This window comes from Cryptomeria japonica, chromosome 10 (assembly GCF_030272615.1).
Source record: "Cryptomeria japonica chromosome 10, Sugi_1.0, whole genome shotgun sequence".
Lineage (NCBI taxonomy): Eukaryota > Viridiplantae > Streptophyta > Pinopsida > Cupressales > Cupressaceae > Cryptomeria > Cryptomeria japonica.
Window position 1 is genome coordinate 297323725 of NC_081414.1, and position 26661 is coordinate 297350385.

Genomic DNA, 26661 nt, shown 5'->3' on the forward strand with positions numbered 1-26661 from the left:
TGATCTATATATTCTTGTGTTTACTAAAATATGGAATTGGTCTTTTTTCACGATGATTAATAGTTAATCTGTAATAAGTAGAAGAACTAATTTAAAATGATCATTTTATTTTTATGTAAATCGTTTTGCATGCTTCGAGATATTTGTAAGTGATTCTAAAATATAGTTGATCCAAATGATAAAGAGAATTGTGTTTAATAATTGAATTGATTTACTTATATAAATCAGTTATTAATGATATAGCTATATATTTTAGTCAAAAGATTGAGTCAGTGCCCCCAACAATGATTTGTCCATCCTCATTTTACAACATCATTAAGGTATGAAACTCTCACAAACTTAAGTAGGTCAGAAGTTCTATGTTTGAAGGAGTCAATTGCTAAGTATATAATCAAAGATCTATGAAAAATTCATACCAATATTTAATAGGTATAATAACTAGTTTAATATGATCGTATTACATTTTTTATGTAAATCATTTGCATAATTTCTTTGAGATATTTGTAAGTGGCCCTAGAATATATAGTTGATCCAAATGATAAAAAGAAATGTGTTTAGTCATTCAATTGATTTACATATAATGTCGTCTATTTATGAAATAAATAATAAATTTTAGTCAAAAGACTACGTCCATACCCCAAGAAATAGTGATTTGTCCATGCTCATTTTACAAAATCATTAAGGCATGCGACTCTCACAAACTTAAGTAGTTGTGAATTTGTATATTTTTTAGTAAGTAGTCATCTACTAAGAATATAATCAAAGATCTATAAAAACTCTAAATAAATAGGTGATATATTCTTTCCAAGCTTGCTTCTTGGACAATTTATTAGGGCAATAACTACTTGTTACAAAAAAGTATATTGTACCCAAGAAATGGGGGAAAAAAGTAAATGTTTGGTATAATGCAATGGAATTGAAATAGTTGTTACTATCATCCACTATTGCTATAGATCATTGATGAGGGTAAACATCAATTGCTTGATGTAGAAATATAAGTTATTTTACAATTTATTGAACTATATGGTCAATTGTGTGATATGGAACTGATATAAGTGATATGATTGGTTTTAGTTAAAATTTATTCATTTCATCAATCAAGTTGTACTAAATATCTATAAACATGTGTATAATTAACTATTTTTTTGGTGAAAGGTGGCGGAACAAGATTTAAGGATTAGATTCCTTACTTGTGTGGAGAAGATGGTACACAAAAACACAAGGTCTAATACAAGTTGAAATTAGATGTATAAGAAACTAGTCAATTATATGACTTCAAGTAGAATATTTCCAATTAATTTTAGTTCAAATTTGCTTATCAATAGTAATATATCAACTTGTTACAAATGTCTTTCAACAATTCTATACCTCGCTCATATATGGCATGAAAATCAAATTAAGAGGTAAATTGATTGTAATTTTAGGGAATCATAATACATATGCTTGATTATTTTTGTGTAAAGTCTTTCAACAATTTTGAATGAGATAGGCCATAGAAATTAGGATACCATTTGGTATTGAAGGCTAGAAAGTGAATGTCAAGCCTCTTACAAGAAGTCATGAACTCGTAGGAAGGTTGCAAGCTTGTTAGAAATGTTGAAAACCTTGTAACACATTTCTTGGACCATCGGTCACCACAAAGTTGTCCCTGCAATGCTTTAATATCACCTTCAATTCTCATTATATCCAAGTGCTAAGTGCACCATCCTATCCTAAGATGATTAAAAAAATTAAAAATGAATGTAATGTAGATATTGAATTTTGTGAGTATTCAGCTTAAAGCAAGCATTGTAATTCGTTACATGATGAATATATTGTACCTAGCATGGATTTTGAACTAATACAAGAATACTGTTGTCTAAATATGATCCTTCATCTTATTCCAATTGTGATGCAAGAACATTTGCAAGAGATGTTGAATCCTCTCCACATCTAGCAATGGAATCCCCACAAGAATTTATATACAACTACTAAAGAAATAATATAAAAAAAACCTAAAAATCCTTTATCAAGATTGGTGATCTAAATTAAAACTTATATGATGGCACAGACGAATAAAAAATTATAATTTGATGTTCGAGTAGTTATAATAATAAAACTAGTTTTTACGATATTAGAAGAAATATACGTATCAGCATTGTCCATTTAGCATTTTTGGTATCTTTTGTGTTTTGCTTTGAGAAATACTTAATCCCAATTTTAAAGTGTTTGTTCAACAATAAAATAAAAAAATCATTTTTTTCTCATTTCTACAATTAAAAAAAATCCTTTTTTTCTTGTACTCAAATGGTAGATTGGCCCACATGTTTTTTCACTATTTGAACATCAAAATTGTACTATGTTCTTGATAAAAATAATTGCATGCAATCTTCTCAAATTTTAGTTTTTGTTTGTTTATCATCGATGATTTTGAGATTCAATTGTTAGCAATACTAATTGAAACTTTAGAGTTGGACAAGAATTATCATAGCTTTTGAATATGTTTTTCTTTAATTTTATCAGATTTCCACAATCCATAAATTAATCACCAAGCTGTTTCTGGAGTTGATTGTGTTTCTTTTTTGCATCAACGTCTCAGATCACTCTGTGATCCATCATCAGGATGTATGTGAGTGTCAAGAGATGTAACAGTAAAGTGATTATGGATCAAAGTGTGAAATCCAAAATGTTGATGCAAAAAAGAAACACACAATCGAATCCAGACATCTTGGTGATTATGTTTTCCTTGTTGGAGCATTACTGCTTGCTAAGATTCTTTCTTAGATGTCTTGAATATTAAAATATGATGATTTCTTAGTTCATTTCTTTGTTCATTAATACTCATAAAATATGTTCGGACTTAAATGCACATCCTAGTTTGCATTGTCCTTATTTAAGGATAAAGCTTTTGATTTCCAATGAATAAATGCTAATGAAAGCCAAAAAGAATCTTATACCTAGAGAGGTTTGTGCTTAAATAAATTAAATTACAAGGATTTATGGCAATGAATCTCGATACTTGCTTGTTATGAAATATTATGTAACCTATCACCATGTATACCTTCTCTTCACGAATATGATAAAATATTTCTTCTAAGGCTATGTGTCCAAAATTGTAGTGGTCAGTGTCATATTTATCTTCTCAATTTTAAAAAAACTCTTGCCAAAACCCAACCATAATTATAACAATTTACTCTTGCCAGAACCCAGGCATTTCTGGCATAATTAAAGAAAATTGGAAGATTTGGAAAGCTTTTTATTTACCCTCTCTGTAGCCACCCTCTGCTTGCATTCATGAGCAAATGTCTGTTCAAATATTGTTCATAATATATCATTATTACCAATGAATTGTCGAACTCCATTATCCAAACCTACCATTACTTTGAAAACACCGGCTGATTCTACATTGTTAGGATTTACATGCCAAATGCATCCAATTGGCATATGACATAGTAATATTATTAACGGTAAATAGGTTTTATTGGGTTCCTAAATCCCATTTAGAACAAAACATCAGCATACGGCATATAGTTAATATTATATTTAATTTCACATATTAATTGAATTCCTTCCAACTTGTGCATGATGACAACTTGCCTCAAGTCTTAAGGACAAATGGGCTTCTGAAAACCCTAGAAGTTCTTCTGAATTTTAACATAAAAATTAAAAAATCAAGGGCAACACATGTCGTAGTGACCCCTATGCATTCACCTTGCATTGAAACAGGAAATAAAGAAAGATGTTCTCATCTACCATGCATTGAGAGAGCAACAATAAAACTTTTTTGTATTCAAGTCACACCCAGAAGTAGTTCATAGATTATGATTGATATTACTTGGTACAATTGGTAAATCTTGTCAAAAAAAAATGCATGAAGTGTATCCAAACTTAGATACGTATCAATCAGTCATTAAATTTGCACGTTTTAAAGGGGCCATAAGAGAACATAAATGCCAGCCAGATAATAAAATTAATTGGAGAATCGCAATATTGATTGAAAATTCTCTCAATTATGACAAAATTGTTCAAAACTTAATTCAATTTGTTTGTATATTCTAGTCTGTCTACTCCAGGAAAAAGAACGTGTTGCATGGTATGCTTTTACATTTGAATAATTCCAGAAACCAGAAGTCTTGCTTTAGTTTGCCACCAAGCAAGTTTGTCTCATCAGTTCAAATAGTGAATATAAGAATCAGAGCTCAAAGTAACTCACAAACTGATGGACATTTGTATGTCACTAAGCTTGCAAAGAATGAAAATCAACTGGAAACAGGATTTCAAAATTTTGCCGAACAGCGTACGTATATTCAAAGAAACTGACTTCCACAATCTCAAGATAATAAAAGAAAATGTAGAAAACCAAGCTGTATTACTTGATAAGGATACATATTTGTCCATGACCAAGAGAATACTTTGCTAGTGAATAAAATAGTTGAAAAAGAACAAACTTATTCATAGCAGAAACAAAAATTCCTTGTGCCATAAATCATGCTGACCAAACAGAGGACTGATTGCTGGAGTGAGACCAATGTCAATAAGGTTGTAGCTGTGGCTGATTTTATTTCACTCAACGATTAATTGGAGTATGCATTCGTTCCACAATTCGGTTCACCGCATCAACTGTCATCACTAGTGTATCATGTTGCAAAATACTGTAAACATTTAATCCCTGCACATTGATAATATGCATGTATCAGCAACCAACATGCATGCTTAGGTTCCCCCAACATGTTTAAATTGTTTAAAATACAAGCTTTATGATCTGAATTCGGTACTTACTATTGAAGGTAGAACATTTGCATAGTGGAGATTCTGTGTGGCCAGGCGAAGATTCTGATTTATAGGACCCCCATCAACTAATAAAATCTTCTTGCAGTTCAACTCAGAGACATAGTTCACTACCTCCTTTGTTTTATGTGAAGGCAAGTCTAAATTGTCAAAAATCATCAACTGCATCATCAAAAGTGATATAAGAAATACATTTACCAATTCGAACTAAAGTTCCCACAAAGATGTGCTAAGTAACAAAAGACATCAAAGCAGCCTTGTTGAAATGCCTTCAACTTAAGTTTGCAAGTTCGGTCTAGATGATATATATAGAATGAGGGATGGAGAGAGGGATCGGATAGCTACTAATCTATAATTTGTTATGATCTATTCATTCCCTCCATCCCTCAATACAAGTGTGCAAGTGCACACACGCCATAAATAAAAAACACTATAATTTCACAACATTGTTCAATTTTTATAACATGTACGAATCATTATTTCAACACGTCAACATCCATGTGTAACATCTGTCGAGTATTGTCATTTACAGTTATCAATAAGTTAATATCAACAGGCCAAATTTGTTAGGATTTCTCTAAGCAGTTAGTAATTGTTAATGTGTTCAATAAATATTTTGAGACAAAATATAAACTAATATAGTAAGATATTGTTCTATCGAAGCATATAGATTTGACTTCAAGGATTCATTATAATAACTCGATATATATTGATTCTCCAATACACAAAGACTACAAAAAATGCTTAAAACAAGTGAATTGTGAAGATTATTTTTGTAGTAAATGCTTGACTTAACGTTGACCCTGTTGCAGATAGGAAACCTGTTGACTATTTAAGGATGAGAGGATGAACTAAAAAATCATGAAATGCAATGAATACAATCCACAAACATCCCAATTACAATTGTCCCTCCCTTGATGACACGGTCAAATCTGAATGTAGCACAAAACTTCTGGAGTATCTGATATTTTCCAACTTCTCTCCATGCCTAGACAAGTATCGATATGGATACAACCAGGACCATGCAGTCACCTAAAATTCTTTTTGCAGACCAAGAAATCATTGATATTGAGGACAAGAGGTTTTTCAAGACAGGCCTGTGAATATCCTTCACTTTACTAGGAAATTTCATTGTTGTATCAGCCCGTACTGGAGTTGATGTAGAGCTACTGCTGATGACATAGTTATAACATGTGAGTGTCGCTGGTTGAGAAGTCATGTACGCCATTGAAGAGTCACAAAGAGATACCGTCATGGCCTAAAGATGTGATTTTGAATTTTCTATAATGATGTGTTCTGGTATTATATATGGTTATACCACATTATGTTATGGTAGATAGGGGAATCGTAGATTGATAGGAAAAGCTGAGTTGAAGACCAACATGAGATTAGAATATTGTAAAGTATTCTGAAATTAATAAAGGCTGATGAGTTAAGAAAGATTGTGTTGTTTAGGTTTATGTGAATCTGATGATCTGATATAGGTTATGTTCCACAGCAATTCCAAGATGATGCAGCATGAGATGGTGAGATATGTTTTGGTGGCGGTAATATATATGCGTGTGTTACAAAAGATTTTGTTATTTAGGTTTATGTGAATGTAGTGATCTGATATAGGCTATATTCCAAAGCATTTCCAGGATGGGGTGGCTGGGGATAGGAGACATGTTTTGGAGACAGCACTATGTATATGTGTATGTACAGCACTATGTATCATAGCAGCAAAAAACTTTTAGGGAAAAAATCAGCAAACTAAAAGTTAAGATTTTTTTTTTAAATCGGGATTTAATTGGCAAAAATCAGATTAAAAAAAAACATTAAACAAGGTTGAAAAAAAAAAAAGACAAAAACTACTTGTTTTTTAAATTTGAAGGCATTTCCATAGCCTAGAGATATAGAGAGCAAATAAAATAAAGAGTTTAGCCCACGAATTGTCTAAAATAGATAGTTAAGACCAAGAATTGTCCAAATGAAAGATTTGTTTAAAATATCAGAATGCAGTGTAGCATGTAAGCTTTGCTACTAAATGATTCTTCGGTAAGTTCTGTATGAAGTTGATAAAGTTAATGCTAAGTTAACAGTAAAACAGTCGAATGATATGTAAGTAGACCTTTAGGCTTATTGCATGATGTGAGTGACTGGTAAAATGTTACTAAATTACTAACAACACTGCATTCCAAATTATTATTAATATCAAAAAAATAAAATTATACCATGATAAAGGAGACACAAAATATGAAGTATGAACAGTGAGTAAAGATATAACCTCAAAATATAGACCATTCACTTGTCATTACAATAAAATACTCTCTCTTTGGATTGTTAATTTAAATTGAAAGATCCTTAAGATGTGCACATTGAAAAGTTTGTTTAACAATTTATTCATCTATTTGTATGCACTGGTTGAATTTTGTGTAAATACTATTTATATGGCGCGAAGTTATAGAATATATTTGCAGCGATACTACAGCAAAAAATTGCCTGCCTTTGACTCAAATGCACCACTTCCTGACTCCCTGCAAACTTGCAACTAGTTGTGTCTTCATTGCATATCTCGACGAGCTCTCATTTATAGTTGTGCCCTAAAAAATATCACACTACTGCACTATTAATACAATATTTCAGGGTTTCACAATATGGTGGGAGATTTATTAAGATATCAGATGCAATTTAAATGCAGAAAAATTGTTGAAAATTGCAGTCAACAATTTTTTAAAAAGTCCCGTTTTTTGGGGGGAAAACATTGTTTGTGGGAAAGATTCACAAAAAATCGGGTATACTCAGGATATTTTGGAGATTTTTGCTTCTCTGATATGTATATGTATATATGGTTCATCAGATTGAATGACATTCCATAGCTACTGATTTTTAGTTATTGATTTTTGGAATAGAAATTAACAGAAACTCAGTATCCATGTTCCAGTGCACTTCATGTCAAATTTATAAAATGGCATGCCAATGTGCATGTTAGGATCTTGCTTGCAAAATAGCACAAAACAGAAGCAATAACAAGCAAAAAAACACAATGCTTGGAAAATAGCTGCAAATATGCTTATATTGATGAATCTGGAAAAAGTGTATCAGGCCTCATCAAGTGAGTCCTTAAGAGCAAAGCTTTATTACAAAGCATGATTCCTAAATGATACTCTTTATAACAACATCAATATAAACGCTCCACAAGGAAAGACTTACGAGGTACAGCCAATATTGGATAAATATACCCATCTTATATAAACTTTTACACTATTACAACTTCATGTGATGCATGTGATAGGGGACAAACCCACACAATGTACTGTTAAGTAAATAACTAAACTATAATTATTACAATGCTCAGAATAATAAAAGGCTAGGACATCAGGATCCTAACGGTGCAGTTCTGGTTATGGTCGTCTTCCAAATTATAGACTGGTTAGCATCAATATTCAGTATTGATCTACTACTAATTACTTTGGTTCAGACTTGAGACTTCTTAAGAATAATTAAGTAGATTGAATGTGTATCATGTGTATCATGTGAATCATAAAATTCCAAACCAAGCCACAAAAAAGTGTTTGCATTTATGGCAGGAATGATTTGCGCATTAATGGGTTCCATAAAATAAAAAATATTTATGCATTCCTCAAGCCTTTGATCTGATGAATGTATTTTCATTCTTCACTGTCTTCCTCAATTAAGCTGCACATCAATGATGCTCTTTTTTGTTTTTTATGCCATTCTCATGTCCCAGGGATTGAGGAGAGTATGGGGATGCAGTAAATAAGAGAGTAACAGGCCCACCACAAAAAACATAAGAATGAACATTTAATTCTGTTAATAAGAGATCAAGCTTTGTTGGCATTAAATTCAGTTATTCAATTTTATGCCAACAATGGCCCAAAATGAGAAACCTTGTTCAGTACTAGAAGCCCACATTAGTGGAAGTAGAGACTAGATGAAAATCTGAACTAGTGGATTCTTTTAATCCAAGGCCAAATGCACTAAAGGACTATACAATCAAGAGCTATAGCTTTGTCACAATAAAAGATGGAAAATATTAGATAGAATTTCTCCATCTATTGTGACATTGGTTGCCCAGGTGCCTAGAAACTTCTTCACACTTATTGTAGAAAAACCAATTATCTGGATAATGGTAGACTGCAGAGGAACTACAAGCACTACAAGGAATTGATGGATCTTCTATATGGGAACAAACTACTGATTCAACTTCATTGGAAACAAACGTTGTTTAGTGGGCTCTCTATGAGTATGCAACTGTGATGTCCCCATCCTAGTCAAGGTTTTAGAGTTGATGAGTTAGCTTATTTTTTGGACCCTTGTAGGCTAATAGGGTATGGACAGAGGGTCATGGGGACAGTGGATTAAGGATGATGTTCTTCAATTCAGGGTTGGGTTCAATTCAGGCTTCGTTTGAGCAATTTCTAACTCCATTTGAGGGATTTGCTATTTATAGCATTTGGGCTATTTATAGATGGGAAGTTGGTTATTTTTAGATGGGACCTTGGTCACATAGGTTTTGGGAGCTTTATCTCCAGCTTCTAACGGTTCATCTTTTGGAGTCATATTGTGAGAGATTAATTTTTCAGTGAATTACAGGCAATATTTAATTAATGATGTTTATTATAAAGTCACACTGACTTTTTAATAAAATATTTCACTTAAATTTATTTAAGTGACTAATTATTTTTGTCCATAGTTGGGCGCCCATATTAAAAGTGTTTTAACAGTTAATAATATTTTTCAAACCCTAAAAGCAACCCTAATTAAAAATCGTGGGTTTTTGCATAAAGCCACCCCCTTGAGAAATCAAACTCATTAATTTGTTGATCATTGATATATCTTCTTCTCTGGGTTTTGGAGCTTGAGGGTTTCAGACTGGATTCTTCATTGGAGAACGTCTACTCTTCAATGCATGGTAATGGTGAGACTGTGAAAGATCAGTTGAATTGTTGCAGCTATGGTTGGCTTCATTCAGAAGTCAAATTGGTGATGATTGCAGGCAGATTTGGCTTCTTACAGGGCAGGTCTGTTGAAGGTTTTCTTATTTACTGTTATTGTTGCTGTTATTTTTTTGTGGTTTGGAGGCCTCCTTTCCCAAACACACAGCTTGCTCATTGAATTGGCGCCATCTTCTACTATTCGAGCGTCTTATTATTAAAATAAGAGCAGATCTGAATTGTTTCCTGAATAAAAATCAGAACTTTGTAAGTTGCTGATTTAATCTTTTCATTTCCATAAATTGGCTAAGGACCTACGGGTATGCTTCTAAAATCTCCAATTTATTGTTTCAGCTGATTATTTCATGTATCATTTTCAATATGTGTTGAAAATTAAGAAACCCCTATTGACACTTTTGTCTATTTCTGAAAGACCATCTTTAATAATAAAAAATACAAAAAGAATTACAAAATCACAGCAGGTTGAAGAATTGAACCAACAAGGATTCATCATAGTGGTATCAGAGCTCTGATCTTGCCATCCTGGAGGGTTAGGGGATTTTATATGCATCACCAACAGTTCGGGCATCACAGGTTTTATACCCACAGGAGATTCGGTTCTCAGAGAAACCAATTTCATTTTGGTCAGAACCAAATTGAAATTATGGGTGATAGGAATGAAGAAGCCACCAGTAACACTACACAGAATGATGACGAGGCAAGGGAGGTCATGAGAGGTATAGCATCTGGACAACAACAGGTAGCAACAGTGTTGCAATAGCTGACCACGGCCATACAATAACTTTCAATACCTAAAGGTAATGATCTGAATCAAGAAAAGAATGGCAGTATTGCTGGTCATTCTAGAGCTCGTGTGACTAACACACACACATATGACAGACCCACACGCCCCACTTTTGTCAGAGTTGAACCTAAAGATGAGGTTGACTCCGAAGCTAGAGATGACAGGGGTTTTGGTGACAATATCTTGGCAATGCATGATGAGTGGGATAGATTACCACAGAGTTCAGGATCACCTTAGCTTTGATAGGCATATTAGTCAGAAGAGAGATCATAACAGGAATTGGAATAATCAGAAACCTTGGAACAAAACTAATGATCTCAAATATGCAATCAACAAGCTCACACTTTCAACTTTTGATGGCAGCGGTAGAGTTACAGCCAGAGCTTGGATTAGCAAGTTGGATACTTTCTTGAACCTACGTCCTATGTCAGAGGAAGATGCTATTAAGTTTCCAGCTTTGCATTTGGATGGAGTAGCCCATGATTGGTGGCACCATGGGATGGTGACTTTGCATCACGACCTTATTACTACATACCAAGAATCCACTGACAGATTGGTTGAGCGTTTTGACAAAAGAGATCCAGAGTTGTAGTTCAGGGATCTAGCCCAACTGAAACAAATGGGCAACTTGGAATCTTACATTAGTGAATTTCAGAAGCTTTCAGTTATGGTAACTAATATCTCAGAGAGAAGGCTGGTCATTCTTTTCGTTTAAGGTCTTTATGAGCCTATGAAGGGTTGGATTAAGGCTTTTGATCCACCTACCTTGCAAGAAGACATGAGGAAGGCACATAGCATGGAACTTACCACTCCTCGTAGTAAGTTCACTCCAAACAACTCCTAACCGTCCTCATCATTTAATGACAGCAAGTCTGATCCGAAGAAATCAGAGAATGTGGATCAAGGGAAGAAGTTTGTAGCACCTTTGGACAGGGAAACACTTAATGATCTGCGTAGAAGGAAGCTGTGTTTTGATTGTAAGGGCCCTTACGATCAAAACCATGATTGTCCCCTCAAGTCTAAGGGTCAAAATAGGAATATGGAGTGGTTTTATGAGGGAGAAAACATGACTGATAACACAGGCCAGCAAGCTGATCAAGATGATTAGGAGACTGAAAATTCAAAGAAGAGAGTTGAAAATGAAGGAGAATTTGATCTAAGGGAGGCTCATATGTCTAGCATGCAAGGAGAAGGTTCTTTTAGGTTGTGTGGACTCTTGGCTGGTCAAAGAGTCATCTCTCTACTTGATGCAAGTGCAACTCATAATTTCATAGATGCACGGTTGGTGGAGAAACGTGGGATTCAAACTCGAGTTTAAAGGCACAAGGGTGAAAGTTGTTGCTTGGTAATGTGCTGACTTGTGATAGAATGATTTCAGACTTACCCATGAAACTCAATAATTATGAATTCAAAGCTGACTTTTATGTGGTTAACATGGGAAACATGGATGTGGTCCTTGGCATGACGTGGCTTCATGCAATAGGTGAATTTACACTCAACCTTAGAGATATGGAGATGAAATTCAAGGTTGACGGGACTAATCATGTTCTTAAAGCTATCAAGGCCAACAACTTAAAACTCATCACTCTTAAAAGAATGGAGAGACTTATCAGACATGACATGGTGGATTGGGCAGCAGAGTGTAAACTAATGCCTACTTATGAAGAACAACATAAAACACCTTACCATTCAGATATTCAGGAGCTTAGAATTAAGCATACAAAGGCGTTTAGTGACATACCTCTTGGTAGGCCTCCTGATAGAGGCATAGAGCACATTATTGAGCTGGAAGAGGGCACCAAGCCCATCATGATTATACCTTAATGGCAGCCCAAGCGGTTTAAAGATGAAATTGAGAAAACCATCAAAGAACTTCTAGCAATGGGACACATAACGCCGAGTAAGTCTCCTTTCGCTTCATCAGTTGTTTTGGTGAAGAAGAAAGATGGCACACTTAGAATGTGCATTGATTACCGTATGCTGATTAGAAGGACTATAAAGAACAAGTATCCCATTCCTCGCATCGATGAGTTGTTAGATGAGCTTCACGGAGCTTGTTATTTCTCTAAGATTGACTTGAGGACAGGTTATCATCAGATCAGTGTCAGGGAGCAGGACATTGAGAAGACTGCTTTCAGATGTCATTGTGGACACTATGAGTTTTTGGTTATGCCTTTTGGGTTAACCAATGCACCAGCTACCTTTTAGTCCACTATGAACAAGGTCTTCCAGTCTCAATTGAGGAGATTTGTTCTAGTTTTCTTTGATGACATTTTGGTTTATAGTAGAACTTGGGAGGAACACCTGGTTCGCTTGGATACTGTTTTAGGCATACTTGACAAGGAGTCCTTTTACGCCAAGGAGTCCAAGTGTGCATTGGGAATAGCAGAACCTTTGTATTTGGGTCACATAATCAGCAGAGAGGGAGTTCGCATGGATCCTGATAAGGTTCGTGCCATTGTTGAGTGGCCTAGGCATGAGACCTTGACTCAGCTCAAGGGATTTGTTGGTTTATGAGCCTTCTACCATGGGTTTGTTAGTGGTTTTTCACGGCATGCCACACCACTTACTGGTTTGACAAAGAAGGGTGCATTTGTTTGGACACCTCTAGCACAGGAGTGTTTTGAGAAGTTCAAGCAATTGATGACTACATGTCCAATTCTTGCTTTACCCGATTTCACCAAACCTTTTGAGTTTCATTGTGATGCATGTGGAGAGGGTATTGGTGCAATGATTATGCAGGATCGTCATCCTATAGCTTATGAGAGCAGGAAGCTTAGGGGTCTGGAGAGGAGCTATAGTGTTTATGATAAGGAAATGTTGTCCATCATGCATGCAATGGCTAAGTTCAGGCAATATTTAGTTGGCAGCAAGTTGTGTTAAAACTGATCATAATAGCATGAAGCATTTCCTTGGACAGTGGGATCTAAATGAGCGTCAACAGAAATGGGTCAACAAGTTACAATCTTATGATTTTGACATCTCATATGTCAAAGGGACTCAGAACATTGTTGTTGATGCCTTATCTCGCCGTCCCCATTTGAGCTCCTTGACAGTTGTTTCTGAGGATTGGAAACACTTCATTATAGCAGAGTATGCCAAGAATCCATGGGCCTCCGGTATTATTGATGAGACAGTACAAGGCAGTAGGTACTCTCTTGCGAATGCTCTCATCATTTACAAAGAGAGGATATTTCTAGTCCCAGGTTCAGAGGTGAAGTGCATAGTATTGAGGACTTTCCATGATTCACCTATGGCTGGACATCCTGGTTACTTTAAGACCTATAATGCAGGTACGGGAGAGATTGTCTTGGAAGGGTCTCAAGTTTGATGTTCTTCAGTACGTCAGAGAGTGTTTTGTTTGCCAGCAGGACAAGCAGGAGCACAGCTTTCCTGCAGGGTTACTTCAACCGCTTCCTATTCCTGACAGGAAGTGGGAATGCTTGTCTATGGACTTCATCACAGGCTTGCCTAAAGCCCAGGGTAGTGACAGCATTTATGTGGTGGTTGATCAGTTGACTAAGTATGCACATTTCTTCTCGATCACGACTACTTATTCAGCTGCTTAGGTGGTCGATTTTTTCTTTCATGAGGTATTCAGATTGCATGGTTTACCTCGGAGTATTGTCAGTGATAGGGATAGTAGGTTCATGGGTCACTTCTGGAAGGAGTTATTCAGACTTTGCGGGACAGAGCTCAATCCGAGTACCAGTTACCACCCCCAGACTGATGGACAGAGAGAGATTGTCAACAAATGGGTGGAAGGATACCTACAGAACTACATTTCAGGGCAGCAGAAGGCTTGGGTGAAGTGGTTACACTTGTGCAAGTATTGTTGTAATTCCACTCACCACATGTCTATTCAGATGACACCTTTCAGAGCTTTGTATGGTTATGATGCACCGAGTTTCCTGGATTTATTGTTGAGAGATTGCAAAGTGCCTAGTGCTAGGGATTTGTTACAACAAAACCAAGACATTATGAGATCTCTTCGCGAGAACATCCAGAAAGCTCAGAATCAACAGAAACAGTATGCTGATCAAAAGAGGGTTGAGCAAGCATTTGACATTGGTGATATGGTATATCTAACGCTTCAGCCCTACAGGCAGTCCACTCTGAGGCAAAAGGGTGCAGACAAACTCAAGCCACGCTACTATGGACCATTCATGATTGTCAAGCGTGTTGGTGAGGTGGCTTATGAGTTAGATTTACCAGCAAATAGTAAGGTTCATAATGTGTTCTATGTGTCACGCATTAAGAAGCCATTAGGACACCATATAGTTCCTTCAGTAGTTCTACCATCCCTAGATGATGAGGGGGGACTGTGATGTCCCCATCCTAATCAAGGTTTTAGAGTTGATGAGGTAGCTTATTTTTTGGACCCTTGTAGGCTAAAGGGTATGGGTAGAGGTTCATGGGGACAGTGGATGGAGGATGATGTTCTTCAGTTCAGGGTTGGGTTGAGTTCAAGCTTCGTTTGAGCAGTTTTTGACTCCATTTGAGGGATTTGCTATTTATAGCATTTGGGCTATTTATAGATGGGAAGTTGGTTATTTTTAGATAGGCCCCTGGTCACATGGGTTTTGGGAGCTTTATCTCCAGCTTCTGATGGTTCATCTTTTGGAGTCATACTGAAAGAGATTAATTTTTCAATGAATTACAGGCAATATTTAATTAATGACGTTTATTATAAAGTCACATTGACTTTTTAATAAAATATTTCACTTAAATTTATTTAAGTGACTTATTATTTTTGTCCATAGTTGGGCGCCCATATTAAAAGTGTTTTAACAGTTAATGATACTTTTCAAACCCTAAAAGCAACCCTAATTAAAAATCATGGGTTTTTGCATAAAGCCACCCCATTGAGAAATCAAACTCATTAATTTGTTGATCATTGATATATCTTCCTCTCTGGGTTTTGGAGCTTGAGGATTTCAAACTAGATTCTTCATTGGAGAACGTCTATTCTTCAGTGCATGGTAATGGTGAGACTGTGAAAGATCAGTTGAATTGTTGCAGCTGCGGTTGGCTTCATTCAAAAGTCAAATTGGTGATGATTGCAGGCAGATTTGGCTTCTTACAGGGCAGATCTGTTTTAGGTATTCTTATTTACTGTTATTGCTGTTAATTTTTTGTGGTTTGGAGGCCTCTTTTTCCAAACACACAGCTTGCTCATTGAATTGGCGCCATCTTCTACTGTTTGGGCGTCTTATTATTAAAATAAGAGCAGATCTGAATTGTTTCCTGAATAAAAATTATAATTGTAAGTTGCTGATTTAATCTTTTCATTTCAATAAATTGGCTAAGGACCTATGGGTATGCTTCTAAAATCTCCAATTTATTGTTTCATGTATTATTTTCAATATGTGTTGAAAATTAAGAAACCCCTTCTGCAACTTTTGTCTATTTCTGAAAGACCATCTTTAATAATCAAAAATACAAAAAAGAATTACAAAATTACAGCAGGTTGAAGAATTGAACCAGCAAGGGTTCATCACAGCAAGTTTTGACACATAATCATAAAACATTGTTGTATACAACTTTCAACAAAATAAAGCAAACTTTGTTGTGAGGACAAAGAGAGCAATCAATAAAAAGAGTTGTATTGTTGATTTGCATATGTGTTTTGTGGAAAGGAGCATCTGAACTTGTAAACAGTTAATTTTGGCATCAATTCCTCACGAAGAGGCGTTGACATCTTGAAACGGCACACTTACATCTTCTTACAATAGCGATAGCACTAACACCTTTATGCCAACGTCTAAAAAAAACACCTATCTCCACTTTTGTTACCAACATCAAGACCTCTCTTATTTTATTAAAAAATTCATGATATGTTCGAACCACATCACCCAAAGCACAACTTCATCCAGTCCACTATTTGACGAAGAAGGAAGAAGATAGTTTGTTTTTAAATTTGTCAACATCATATTCAAAAACGCAACTCCTCAGCCATTAAAAAACTTTACCAAAAATGAGGAGATCGGACCTGCCACTGATGGTCATAAAACTGATGCATTTAATCTGAAAGAATGCTGCCCCATACACAAATAAATTTTGTCTTATATGAAACAGAATTAGCTGAGAATGAAATACATCGAATGAGTTATAATGAAGCCATCCATAGCACATGTTTCTCTTAGCCGCCACCAATAAAGAGAAAACCATTACTATACTTATCTCTACCTTCCATGACAGTTAAGGAATATTGTCTTCACCTTAAATATATTCGATGCCTTCACATGATGACGTGGCAAGTAGACTGACTTGGCAAGAAAGTGGACAAGCAAGCAGCTGACAAGGTGCTGAAGTAGACACACAAGCAGGTGAAGCAGATAGGTAGCTACCTCGAGCAACACAAGCACCTCAAGCAGCCAACTAGGCAGCTCAACCAAAAACTCTATTGCTCAGAGTAAACCTTTGAGTAATCCTTTGACATCAATGACAAAATGTCCAACAAGCTCTTCTCTTCAAAGCTGGCTAAGAGAGGAAGAACCACTCAAACACCAGGTATGATATTTGGAGTCTATCACACGCGTCTTATGCTAATCTTGTAGTGCATTTAGCTATAAACGCAATTTGGGCTTGTTTGAGGCCATCCACATGAAGAACAAGAACAAATTAGCTAAAATATGCCACAATGACCTTGCTTTGTGCAATACAATCTTCAATTGCACATAAGAAAGATAAAGGAAATATCAAGTGATCTAATTGATTTGGATGAGATAGATCCTTACAGTGATTGGATGAGGTAGGAGCAGCCTCCATTGTTTACCGAGGACAAGATCTATGATTTGGAGAGGCAAGCAATGGAGGAGGGCTAGGAGGATGGATTAGGATTGTCATTAGATGACATTGAGGAGGATGAAGAGAAGTCATTGTCAATGCCACCAACATCTACACCAAGATGGAGATCAAGCCACAGCCTATCATGCCATCAAAGGTGGAGAAGCCACAGCTGACTCCTAGGACTAGACCCTTTAGTTCTATGTTTCCCTTAGTTTTCACTAGAGCTAGGAAGAGGAAGAGGAAGATGTAAAATGCTTTGATGTAGTATTTTAGTTTTACAAAAAAAATTGCTATTTTCATTTTGTTTCAAACTATGATGCCATTGTGTACCCAATTTGCATTCAAATCAGTCAAATATTACTAGACTCAGCTTGTTTCTTTTAAGTACTCATTGATTGACTCGTTGGATGCATCTCCTCATTGAATTTTGCAAAACAACTACATTTCTAATGAAAATTAAGCAATCTTTTAAGTTGTTGAGCCATGTTTTCGAGCCTTGCCGAGATTTGGCTGAGTCCGAGTTTTTTAACTATGGTTATTGCTTCTTAGTATTATTTGTGTTTGTTTGAGTTGTTGAAACAACTCATATATTTAGAGTTGTTCCCTATAACATGGGATTTGAAAAGGCCTATAAATATGTAATGTATGAATGAACAAATGAAAGAGAAAATAGAATACTTTGAGTGAATGATTTCTCTCAGTGATCATTGTTATCCAAAGAATCAGCTGCATAACTAGCTTCCAACCTTCTCTTATTGAGTCTCTAATGGCAACAAGCTTCAGAAATGAAATATTTCAGAACACATTGGCAACCAAAAACTCAATATTATATGGTTGTCTCCTAAAGTACCACATGCAAGGCATAATAGAAGCCATATTTTGATTTGACACCATGTGGCATCACTAAAAGCATAAGGCAAAATTATATCCCTTGTATTTTCACAACGTTCCAAAAGTGCTATTCTTCAAATATAGTAAATTTGGCTTTACCATTTAAAATACGATTGCTCGCTTTGTTAATGTGTAGCTCCACAGTATGATGGTTTGAAATTTTTGAAAAACTTCAAATGAATTGCATTTATCTTTGGAAGGCACGACCTCTCTAAGAACAACCTACTTGTTGGTGTTGGCATGGTCTGTTCATTGGATCAGCTTTGTAACTCCAAAAACAATGCAACTTTTTATAATCTTCGTACATGAAACCTTTCAAAACAACGCTGCAGGTTTTTCTTATTTTCTCTTCTCAAGTTGAAATCTATGGTAGCCTCTAAAAAATTGGAGCAGCCTCTTGTTGGATGCTGTACATGTTTGATGCAATTACTTATGTAGGGAAACCCTTTGATCTAAAACTACTATCAATTTAAAATGCCATCCTATGCCACATGACAAATTGTTTCATTGTCAATTTGTCCTTCAAAACAATGGTTAGAAACAATCATAGGAAAAATGTTAGTGTTTTCTTTTACAAGCAGGAAATTCAATGGTTTCGTAGGAGCACCATGTAGCTTCTCCTCACTTGTGAAATGAAACTAACCCTCTTTCATTTCTCACCAATGCTGCTCTAATATGGAGAGAAAATCCAAATTGAATACAATTTGTAGAAGATTGAGGTTAGGCCTACGGTACTTATCAACAACAGAACTATGCTAGCTCCATAAACATGAACACTCTTCTACTATTCCAATATCTATTCAATATGAGTATAACAACAATGTAAACATGCTCGGTATTGATATGCACCAGGAAGACAACAAGAACAGAGATAAAACACAAGTCAAATGAGGAGCAAAAGCCAACTTTCAACTGCAGAAAACCCAAGACGAGAAAAAAACTGTAATGTCCCCTCTTTAAATTTCCATTAATTTCTTTAAGTATAATAAACCCTAACTCAATAATAGTTGCATAATTAATCACAAGTATGAAAGTATAATAAATCCTAACTCAATTATAGTTGCAAAATTCATTATATGTATGAATTTAGCTTAAAATTGCAGATTAATAATTTATTAAATAATTTATATTTAATGCTTAGAATATATTTTAGAAAATATAGAACTTATCCTCTTATTTCTGCTGTAAATCTTCCTCTGATCTGCAGTGATTTATCTTCAATAATACCAATGAAAATATCTCTAAAGTCTGCCTAAATTAGGAGTTATCATCCACTAGCTCAGTTGTAGGAATTAAGGGTTTCATCCTTAATTTCAGGCCTAGTGGGGTTTCATCCTTAAATTCGAACATCCTCACCCTGTATATGCAACATGCAAGCACAAAATGTGCAAACTAGAGCATTTAACCTCAATGCCACATTAATTGAAGGAGAATTGAATCGATGAAGTGTTAAGGAATTTAGATCAAAGATGGAGAATACAATAGTCTGGTAATATGTAGTGAGGATATACTTTAATAAGATCACTGCAATGAATATGTTTTACCTCCGATGTGTATATATATATATAACTCTAACTATTAATCTTCTATGATAATATCGATAGCTTACTGGTTCGTAAAACTGCCACAGTTATTGGTTTCGGTTCACAGCAAGTGTCGATGCCTATAAATAAAAGGATGAAGAGTCATGTCCACGTAGGGGCATGACTTCTACGTGGCTTATGCCATGTAGAGTCACGACCCTACGACGACATGGACCTTCATTCAATGTCGTTATATATTACTTGCTTCAATCTGAATGAAGCTGTATCCTTAACACTCCCTCTTAGCAAAAGAGGATTGAATTTCATAATTAAGTTTTAAGGAACAAAATTCTAGATATACACATTCATTTGACATGATCATTCACTTAGTAACACTTACTAGTGAAATACTTCATATCTCAGAGAGATATGGATTATCTAATATCCAGCACTCTAGAACAACAACTACTTGAAGTCTTATCAAATTACAACCTTGATTCTAGTGACAATTGTAACATTGTCATTATCACATGTGAAATAATTTTTGTATCATGATATCCGGCACATTCCGGGACAGCAAATTAATGTAGTCAATCATAATGTGATTGTTATCATAATTTCCAACATATTTCGGAACAATCATTTAATGATAACAATTCAATAACTCATCATAGCAAATTTAGTATCAAGATTTCCGGCACATTCCGGGACAGCAACTTAATGTAGTCAATCTTGATAACAGATCAAGCTATTGTGAAAGTCGTCACCTTACAATAGCGATCTTACACTTACATCACATGAAAGATCGTCACCTTCCATGACATAACACATACATGCAATATTGCATTCAATATATTCATGAATATATCAATTACATATGATTAAGATTAATATCAGAAATTTCCATTATAATTTAGTCATACCAAGTTTACCTCTAAAGTACTCCACTTTCAACTTTGCAAGAGGCTTGGTGAATATGTCGACACTTTGCTCTTTAGTGTTGATGTAGGTCAATTTGATGACATCTTTGTCTACCATATCTCTTATGTAATGGTATGGGATTTCTATATGCTTCGATCGATTATGAAAAACTGGATTTACAGAAATTTTGATGCAGCTTTGATTATCGCAGTGAATCACAGTGGAGTTTAGGGGCTTCCAAATAGTCCAACTAGCAATTTCCTTAACCATACTGCCTCACGTGCTCCCATGGAGGCAGCCATATATTCGGCTTCAATGGAACTATGAGCAATTGCTGATTGTTTTCTGCTAAACCAGGATATCATAGCTGATCCAAGACTAAAGCAACACCCCGTTGTACTTTTACGATTAATGGAACTTCCTACCCAGTCAGAATCAGAATACCCTTGGAGTTGTATCTTAACATTTTTATACTTCAGGCCAAGTCCAATAGTGCCACGCAAGTATCTCAGAATATGCTTAGCAGCCATTAGGTGAATCTTCTTAGGTTCGCACATGAAATGACTTAACACATTGGTAGCATAACAAATATCAGGGCGAGTGTTTACCAGGTACATAAGAGATCCAATAATTTGTCTATAGTATGTAAGATTTGTAGGTTTTGAATCTATTGCTTCACTTTTGAGCTTATGAAGATTTGTTTCTATTGGAATGGATAGAGGCTTACAATCTATAATGCCAAATCTGGTCAAAACATCAGTGGTGTATTTTCCTTGATTTAGGAAAATATAATTCTCTTTTTGCCATACTTCTAGGCCAAGAAAATAGTGCAGTAGACCTAGATCCTTCATATCGAATTCAGCCACAAGATCTTGTTTGCATTTTGCAATGAGGTGATCTTCTCCTGTTATCAACAAGTCATCAACATAGAGAACAAGCATTAACATGTCACCATCTAATATTTTGAAGTATATGTTAGAGTCTGCTTCATTTTTGGAATATCCTAGTTTGGAGAGATAACTATCTATCCTTCCATACCATGCCCTGGGAGCTTGCTTAAGGCTGTAGAGAGTTTTTTTTAGTCTACACAGAGAGATTTCTATCATGTGTAGCAAAGCCTTCAAGTTGTTCTATATATACTTCTTCCTCAATAACACCATTCAAAAATGTGGTCTTCACGTCCATTTGGTGTATCTTCCACCCTTTGGAAGTTGCAATGGCAATGATGGTTCTTACAGAAGTATATCGGGCAACTGGAGCAAATATCTCTTCGTAATCAATTCCAGCCTTTTGAGAGAACCCCCTGGCAACGAATCTGGCTTTGTGTTTTTCAATACTACCATCTGGTGCATATTTGATTTTGAATAACCACTTTGATGAGGCAACTGATTTGTCTTTTGGTCTAGGTACAATGTCCCAGACATCATTTTTTAAGATAGATTGGTATTCCTCAATCATTGCATCTTTCCAAGCTTGACATGTTAAAGCCTCTTCAACATTTGATGGTTCAGATTTTGTAAGTTCGGTCATGAGGGCAACATAGCATGATTGACTTCTTGTTTTCTTATTCTCATTGAAGATTTCATCAGGTTCCACATTATTTTCTTCAATCATCTTTCTTGCCCATAGTGGTCTTTTCTTGTTGTTAGGATTTTCAGCATTCTCGAAATTAGGTGATTGAAGTTCATGATTTTCTATGCTATTCTCCCTCTGATTTTCAATTGTAGGATTTTCATCTGATTCTGCCATTAGATCATCTTTTGCACTTAGAGATAGTTTATAAGTAGCATCTTCTTCAAATTTGACATCTCCACTGATTTCAATGGATCTTTGTCCTGGAATATAGACTCTGTATACTTTAGTGGTTTCACTGTAGCCAACAAATATGCCTTTCTTTCCGGAGGGTTCTAGTTTGGTTCCCTTTTCTTTAGGAACGTGAATATACATGTGGCAACCAAAGATTCTTAGATGGCTTAAATCTGGTTTATTTCTTGTAAAGGCATCTTCAGGTGTTATATTCTCTAGGATTGAATGAGGGCATATGTTTTGAATGTACACAATTGTATTTGAGGCTTCAGCCCAAAATGAGATATGTAGATTTTGATCATGCATCATGGCTTTAGTAGCTTCGATGATGGTTCTGGTTTTTCTTTCTGCAACTCCATTTTGTTGAGGATTATAAGGTACAGTACACTCCCTCTTAATCCCAACAAAAAAGCAGAATTCTTTAAAATTTTCAGAGATATATTCACCCCCATTATCTGATCTTAGAGTCTTTATTTTCTTCCCGATTTGATTTTCCACTAGGACCTTAAATTCTTTAAATTTCGGTAACACTTCATTTGATGCTTTGAGTTTTATGAAATAGATCCAAGTTTTCCTAGAGTAATCATCAACAAATATCACATAATACAAGAATCCCTCTAGTGATGGTAATGACATTGGACCACACAAAACAGTGTGGACAAGTTATAGAACAACTTTTGATTTGTGTTCACTTGAGGGAAAGGACCCTTTTGAATTCTTCCCTAGAGCACATCCTTTACAAGTTCCAACATGATCAGATTTCAGATTGGGTAATCCTATGGTAATTTTTACTATAGAAGGTAGGGCACTAAATCAAAGATGTCCTAATCTTCTATGCCAAATTTCATTAGAGTTTGATACTTCATGATTTAGTGCTTGTTTTTGAGTATTACATAATTTGTATAAACTACCATCTCTAGATCCTATAGGAATAGCATTCTTTATGTTAGAGTTTTTAGGCCAGAGTAGAACTTTATCTTCATGGAAGGTGACACGATATCCTTGATCAGCTAGTCCTAAAATAGAGACCAAATTCCTTTTGATACCTGGTACAAAGAGAACAACTTTCAATTGTAATGTAACTCTTGTTCTTAATTGAATTGAGCAGGTCCCAATTCCTTTTACTGGATAGGTAGAATTGTCTCCTATTGTAACTTCTTCAGTTGAGTGGCCTTCAAATGTTTCGAATTGATCTCTAAAACCGGTTGTGTCAAGATGCTCCACTGTCGATTATCCACATATGTTTGTTTGAGTTTAGTCTGCTTGATAAGGCTAAGAAAAATAGAGGATTCTCTACTTCCTTGACTTCAGCTATGGTTGCTTGAGCTTTCTTTCTTTCTGGGCAGAACCTGTGAGTGTGTCCAAATTTATCACAATTGTAGCATTGAATCTTGGAGAAGTCTTTGCTTTTGTGATTATTTCTTCTCTTTTGTTGAACTTCCTTTTCTTCCCTTTGTTGCTTGTGTTAGCATGTAGTGCTTGAATTTCTCCCCCTTTGTTTGGACCCAATCCTCTTGTGATTAGTCGAGATTCTTCTCGAGTACAATCATTCTTGAGTTGATCGAATTTTGGTAGTGTCGGACGAGCACTAATGCCTTGAATAAAGGATTCCCAACTGGATGGTAATCCCTTAAGTGCTATTAGAGATAGCTCCATATCATCTATACTATTCCCAATAGTTGACAATTGGTCTTTTAATTCTGAAATCCTCATGAAATAGGATGTGATTGTTTCTCCTTTGTTCATGTAGATATGCATTATTGTTGTTTTAAAGTGAGCAATCTGCTTGCATTATTTATTTCATATGAGTTTTGAATGGTCTTGAACATATCATAAGCTAAAGTTAGTTTTGAGATGGTTGGGAGAATGTGATCTTTAACAGCATCAATTATGATTTTCTTAGCCTTGTTGTGTCTTTTCCAGGTTGTTTTCTCTGGCTCGTCTTCGGGCATCTTAGTATCTTCTTCTATGTATGCATCTAGTTCAAGTTCTTGAAGAATTGTTGTTATTCGAATTCTCCATGAGACGAAGTTGGATGCGCCTTCGAGTCTATCCTCCACTCTAACACTGTTTACCATGATTGATTTTCCTTTGATTCTGAGTGCAAGTCTGAATTTTTTTAGAAAAGAGGTGTCACTATTTTATTATTTCTCTACCAACGTGGCTCTGATACCATGTTAAGGAATTGAGATCAGAGATAGAGAATACAATAGTCTGGTAACATTTAGCGAGGATAGACTTTAATAAGATCACTGCAATGAATATGTTTTACCTCCGATGTGTATATATATATATAACTATAACTATTAATCTTCTATGATAATATCGACAGCTTGTGAGTTCGTGAAACTGTCACAGTTATTGGTTTCGGTTCACAGCAAGTGTCGATGCCTATAAATAAAAGGATGAAGAGTCATGTCCACCTAGGGGCATGACTTCTACGTGGCTTATGCCACGTAGAGTCATGACCCTACGCCGACATGACCCTTCATTCAATGTCGTTATATATTACTTGCTTCAATCCAAATGAAGCTATATCCTTAACATGAAGAAACAAAAAGAATTCAAACTCTTAATAAAGACTTAAAAAAAGATGGAGCATGACTCTTCATATAGCTAGTTATGCATCAAATTCTTCTATATTGAACAAAGTCAAGTGAGATTCAAATTGATCTCTTCCGGAAGAAGGAAAGTAACAAAGGAATTTGTTTGCGTTGTAGGGAAAAATTATATTGCACCATAAGGGAGGTGTCTACTTTCTGGAGCCCAGTTGTATAAATTTCACATGGTCATCATGACTTGGTGAAATTGAAGCCTAGTTGATAGACGTTTTTGGAAGCAAGGATATAATGGATTGGTAGCATCTTCATGGGGAGTATAATCTAATATTCAACATTGTTTGTGAGTGAACTTGTAATGTTTGACTTGATCTCCTATAGATCTTATGTACTACGAATGTCCTTCATAAAAAATATTCTCAATTCATGCTTATGCAAATGTCTTGTATATGAACAATAATAAGATGCTTCATATGGTCTTGATGATGACCTCTAACTACAATGTCCACATATCAGTCAATACTCAAGAGCTATCAGTTCATTGAGTTCTTGACCATATAAATTGTGCATATGAGTTTGAAAATTGTAAACTCGTTTTGTTTTCTAAGGATTATATATTTCTATCAAATAATTTATATATTTATATATTTATATATATAAAAAAATATGCATTTCCAAATGTCCGATAAATTTGTTGTGTTATTGCCGAGTCCTGAGCTTTTAAAAATTTTGGGCCTGCAGAATTATTGCCAAGTCCTAATTTTTCAACTATGGTATTTGCTGCATAGTGCCAACGCCACCACACACAACAGGGTGCCAATTGTGTCATTGCCAATGGTGGTTATGATTGTGACATGGAAGTTACATCACTATCAACAGGTGATTTTGTCAAGTGGTAGTTGCACATTTGGAAGATGGCAGTTGAGAATGCAACATGTCAGTTGGACCATTGACAATTGGTAGTTTTGTCAAATAACAATTATTTGTTTGGAAGATGGCATCTACAAAATTTTCAGTTGCAATTTTGCCTGTAGGTGACAGTTTTGCTCCCTATCTAGAGCTTCCATCACTAAGATTTGCATAGGCAAGAATAATGGCATAAAATGGTGTATATTCCCATTTTGAGTCGATTAGAAATCCATCAGTGCATAGAACAACACTCAAAAATGTTGTATAAATGAGATGTATAACCAATTGTTACAAAAGAGAGAGTGAGTGAGAAGTAAATGAATTTGGTTAGTTGTAGAGAAAGAATTCTATTGCAGAGAGTAATTCGAATGAGTATAGTACTGGAATGGATGTAACATGAACTATCTAAGATATTTGTATCTATACTGGCCCAGTTAAGGAAAAGAGTTACCAATTCCACTTCCAGCTAGTTTTCCCCACTTTAAAGTTTCCAGGATAAAATTATTATGACGAATTTTACATCATTTGTCATTTTTTCCATGTTTGTTCTAATTTTAGTTCAATAACTAATAAGTGACTATTCCGATAATTCAACAAGACTGATTTTACTGTAAATTGCATACCAAACTATCATGAAGTATGAACCCAAGTAGAACACACGTTGATGAAAAAAAGAGACACACAATCAAATCCAAAAGTAGCTAAGTGATTAACACGCTTGTTATTTGTAATCTCTAGCAAATACTTTAATC

At 35.3% G+C, this 26661-nt stretch overlaps 1 protein-coding gene across 1 annotated transcript in view; it reads right to left on the reverse strand.

The window, feature by feature from the left end:
* Window positions 1–3969: 3969 nt before the first annotated feature.
* Window positions 3970–26661, reverse strand: part of LOC131029361 (uncharacterized) — a 79344-nt gene continuing 56652 nt past the window's right edge. Inside the window, exons 7-8 of the mRNA XM_057959828.2 lie at window positions 4759–4929; window positions 3970–4648 (exon numbers count right to left, since the gene is read on the reverse strand). Coding sequence (XP_057815811.2) covers window positions 4547–4648; window positions 4759–4929 — 273 coding nt within the window. The 3' untranslated portion in view covers window positions 3970–4546. The remainder of the gene's footprint in view (window positions 4649–4758; window positions 4930–26661) is intronic.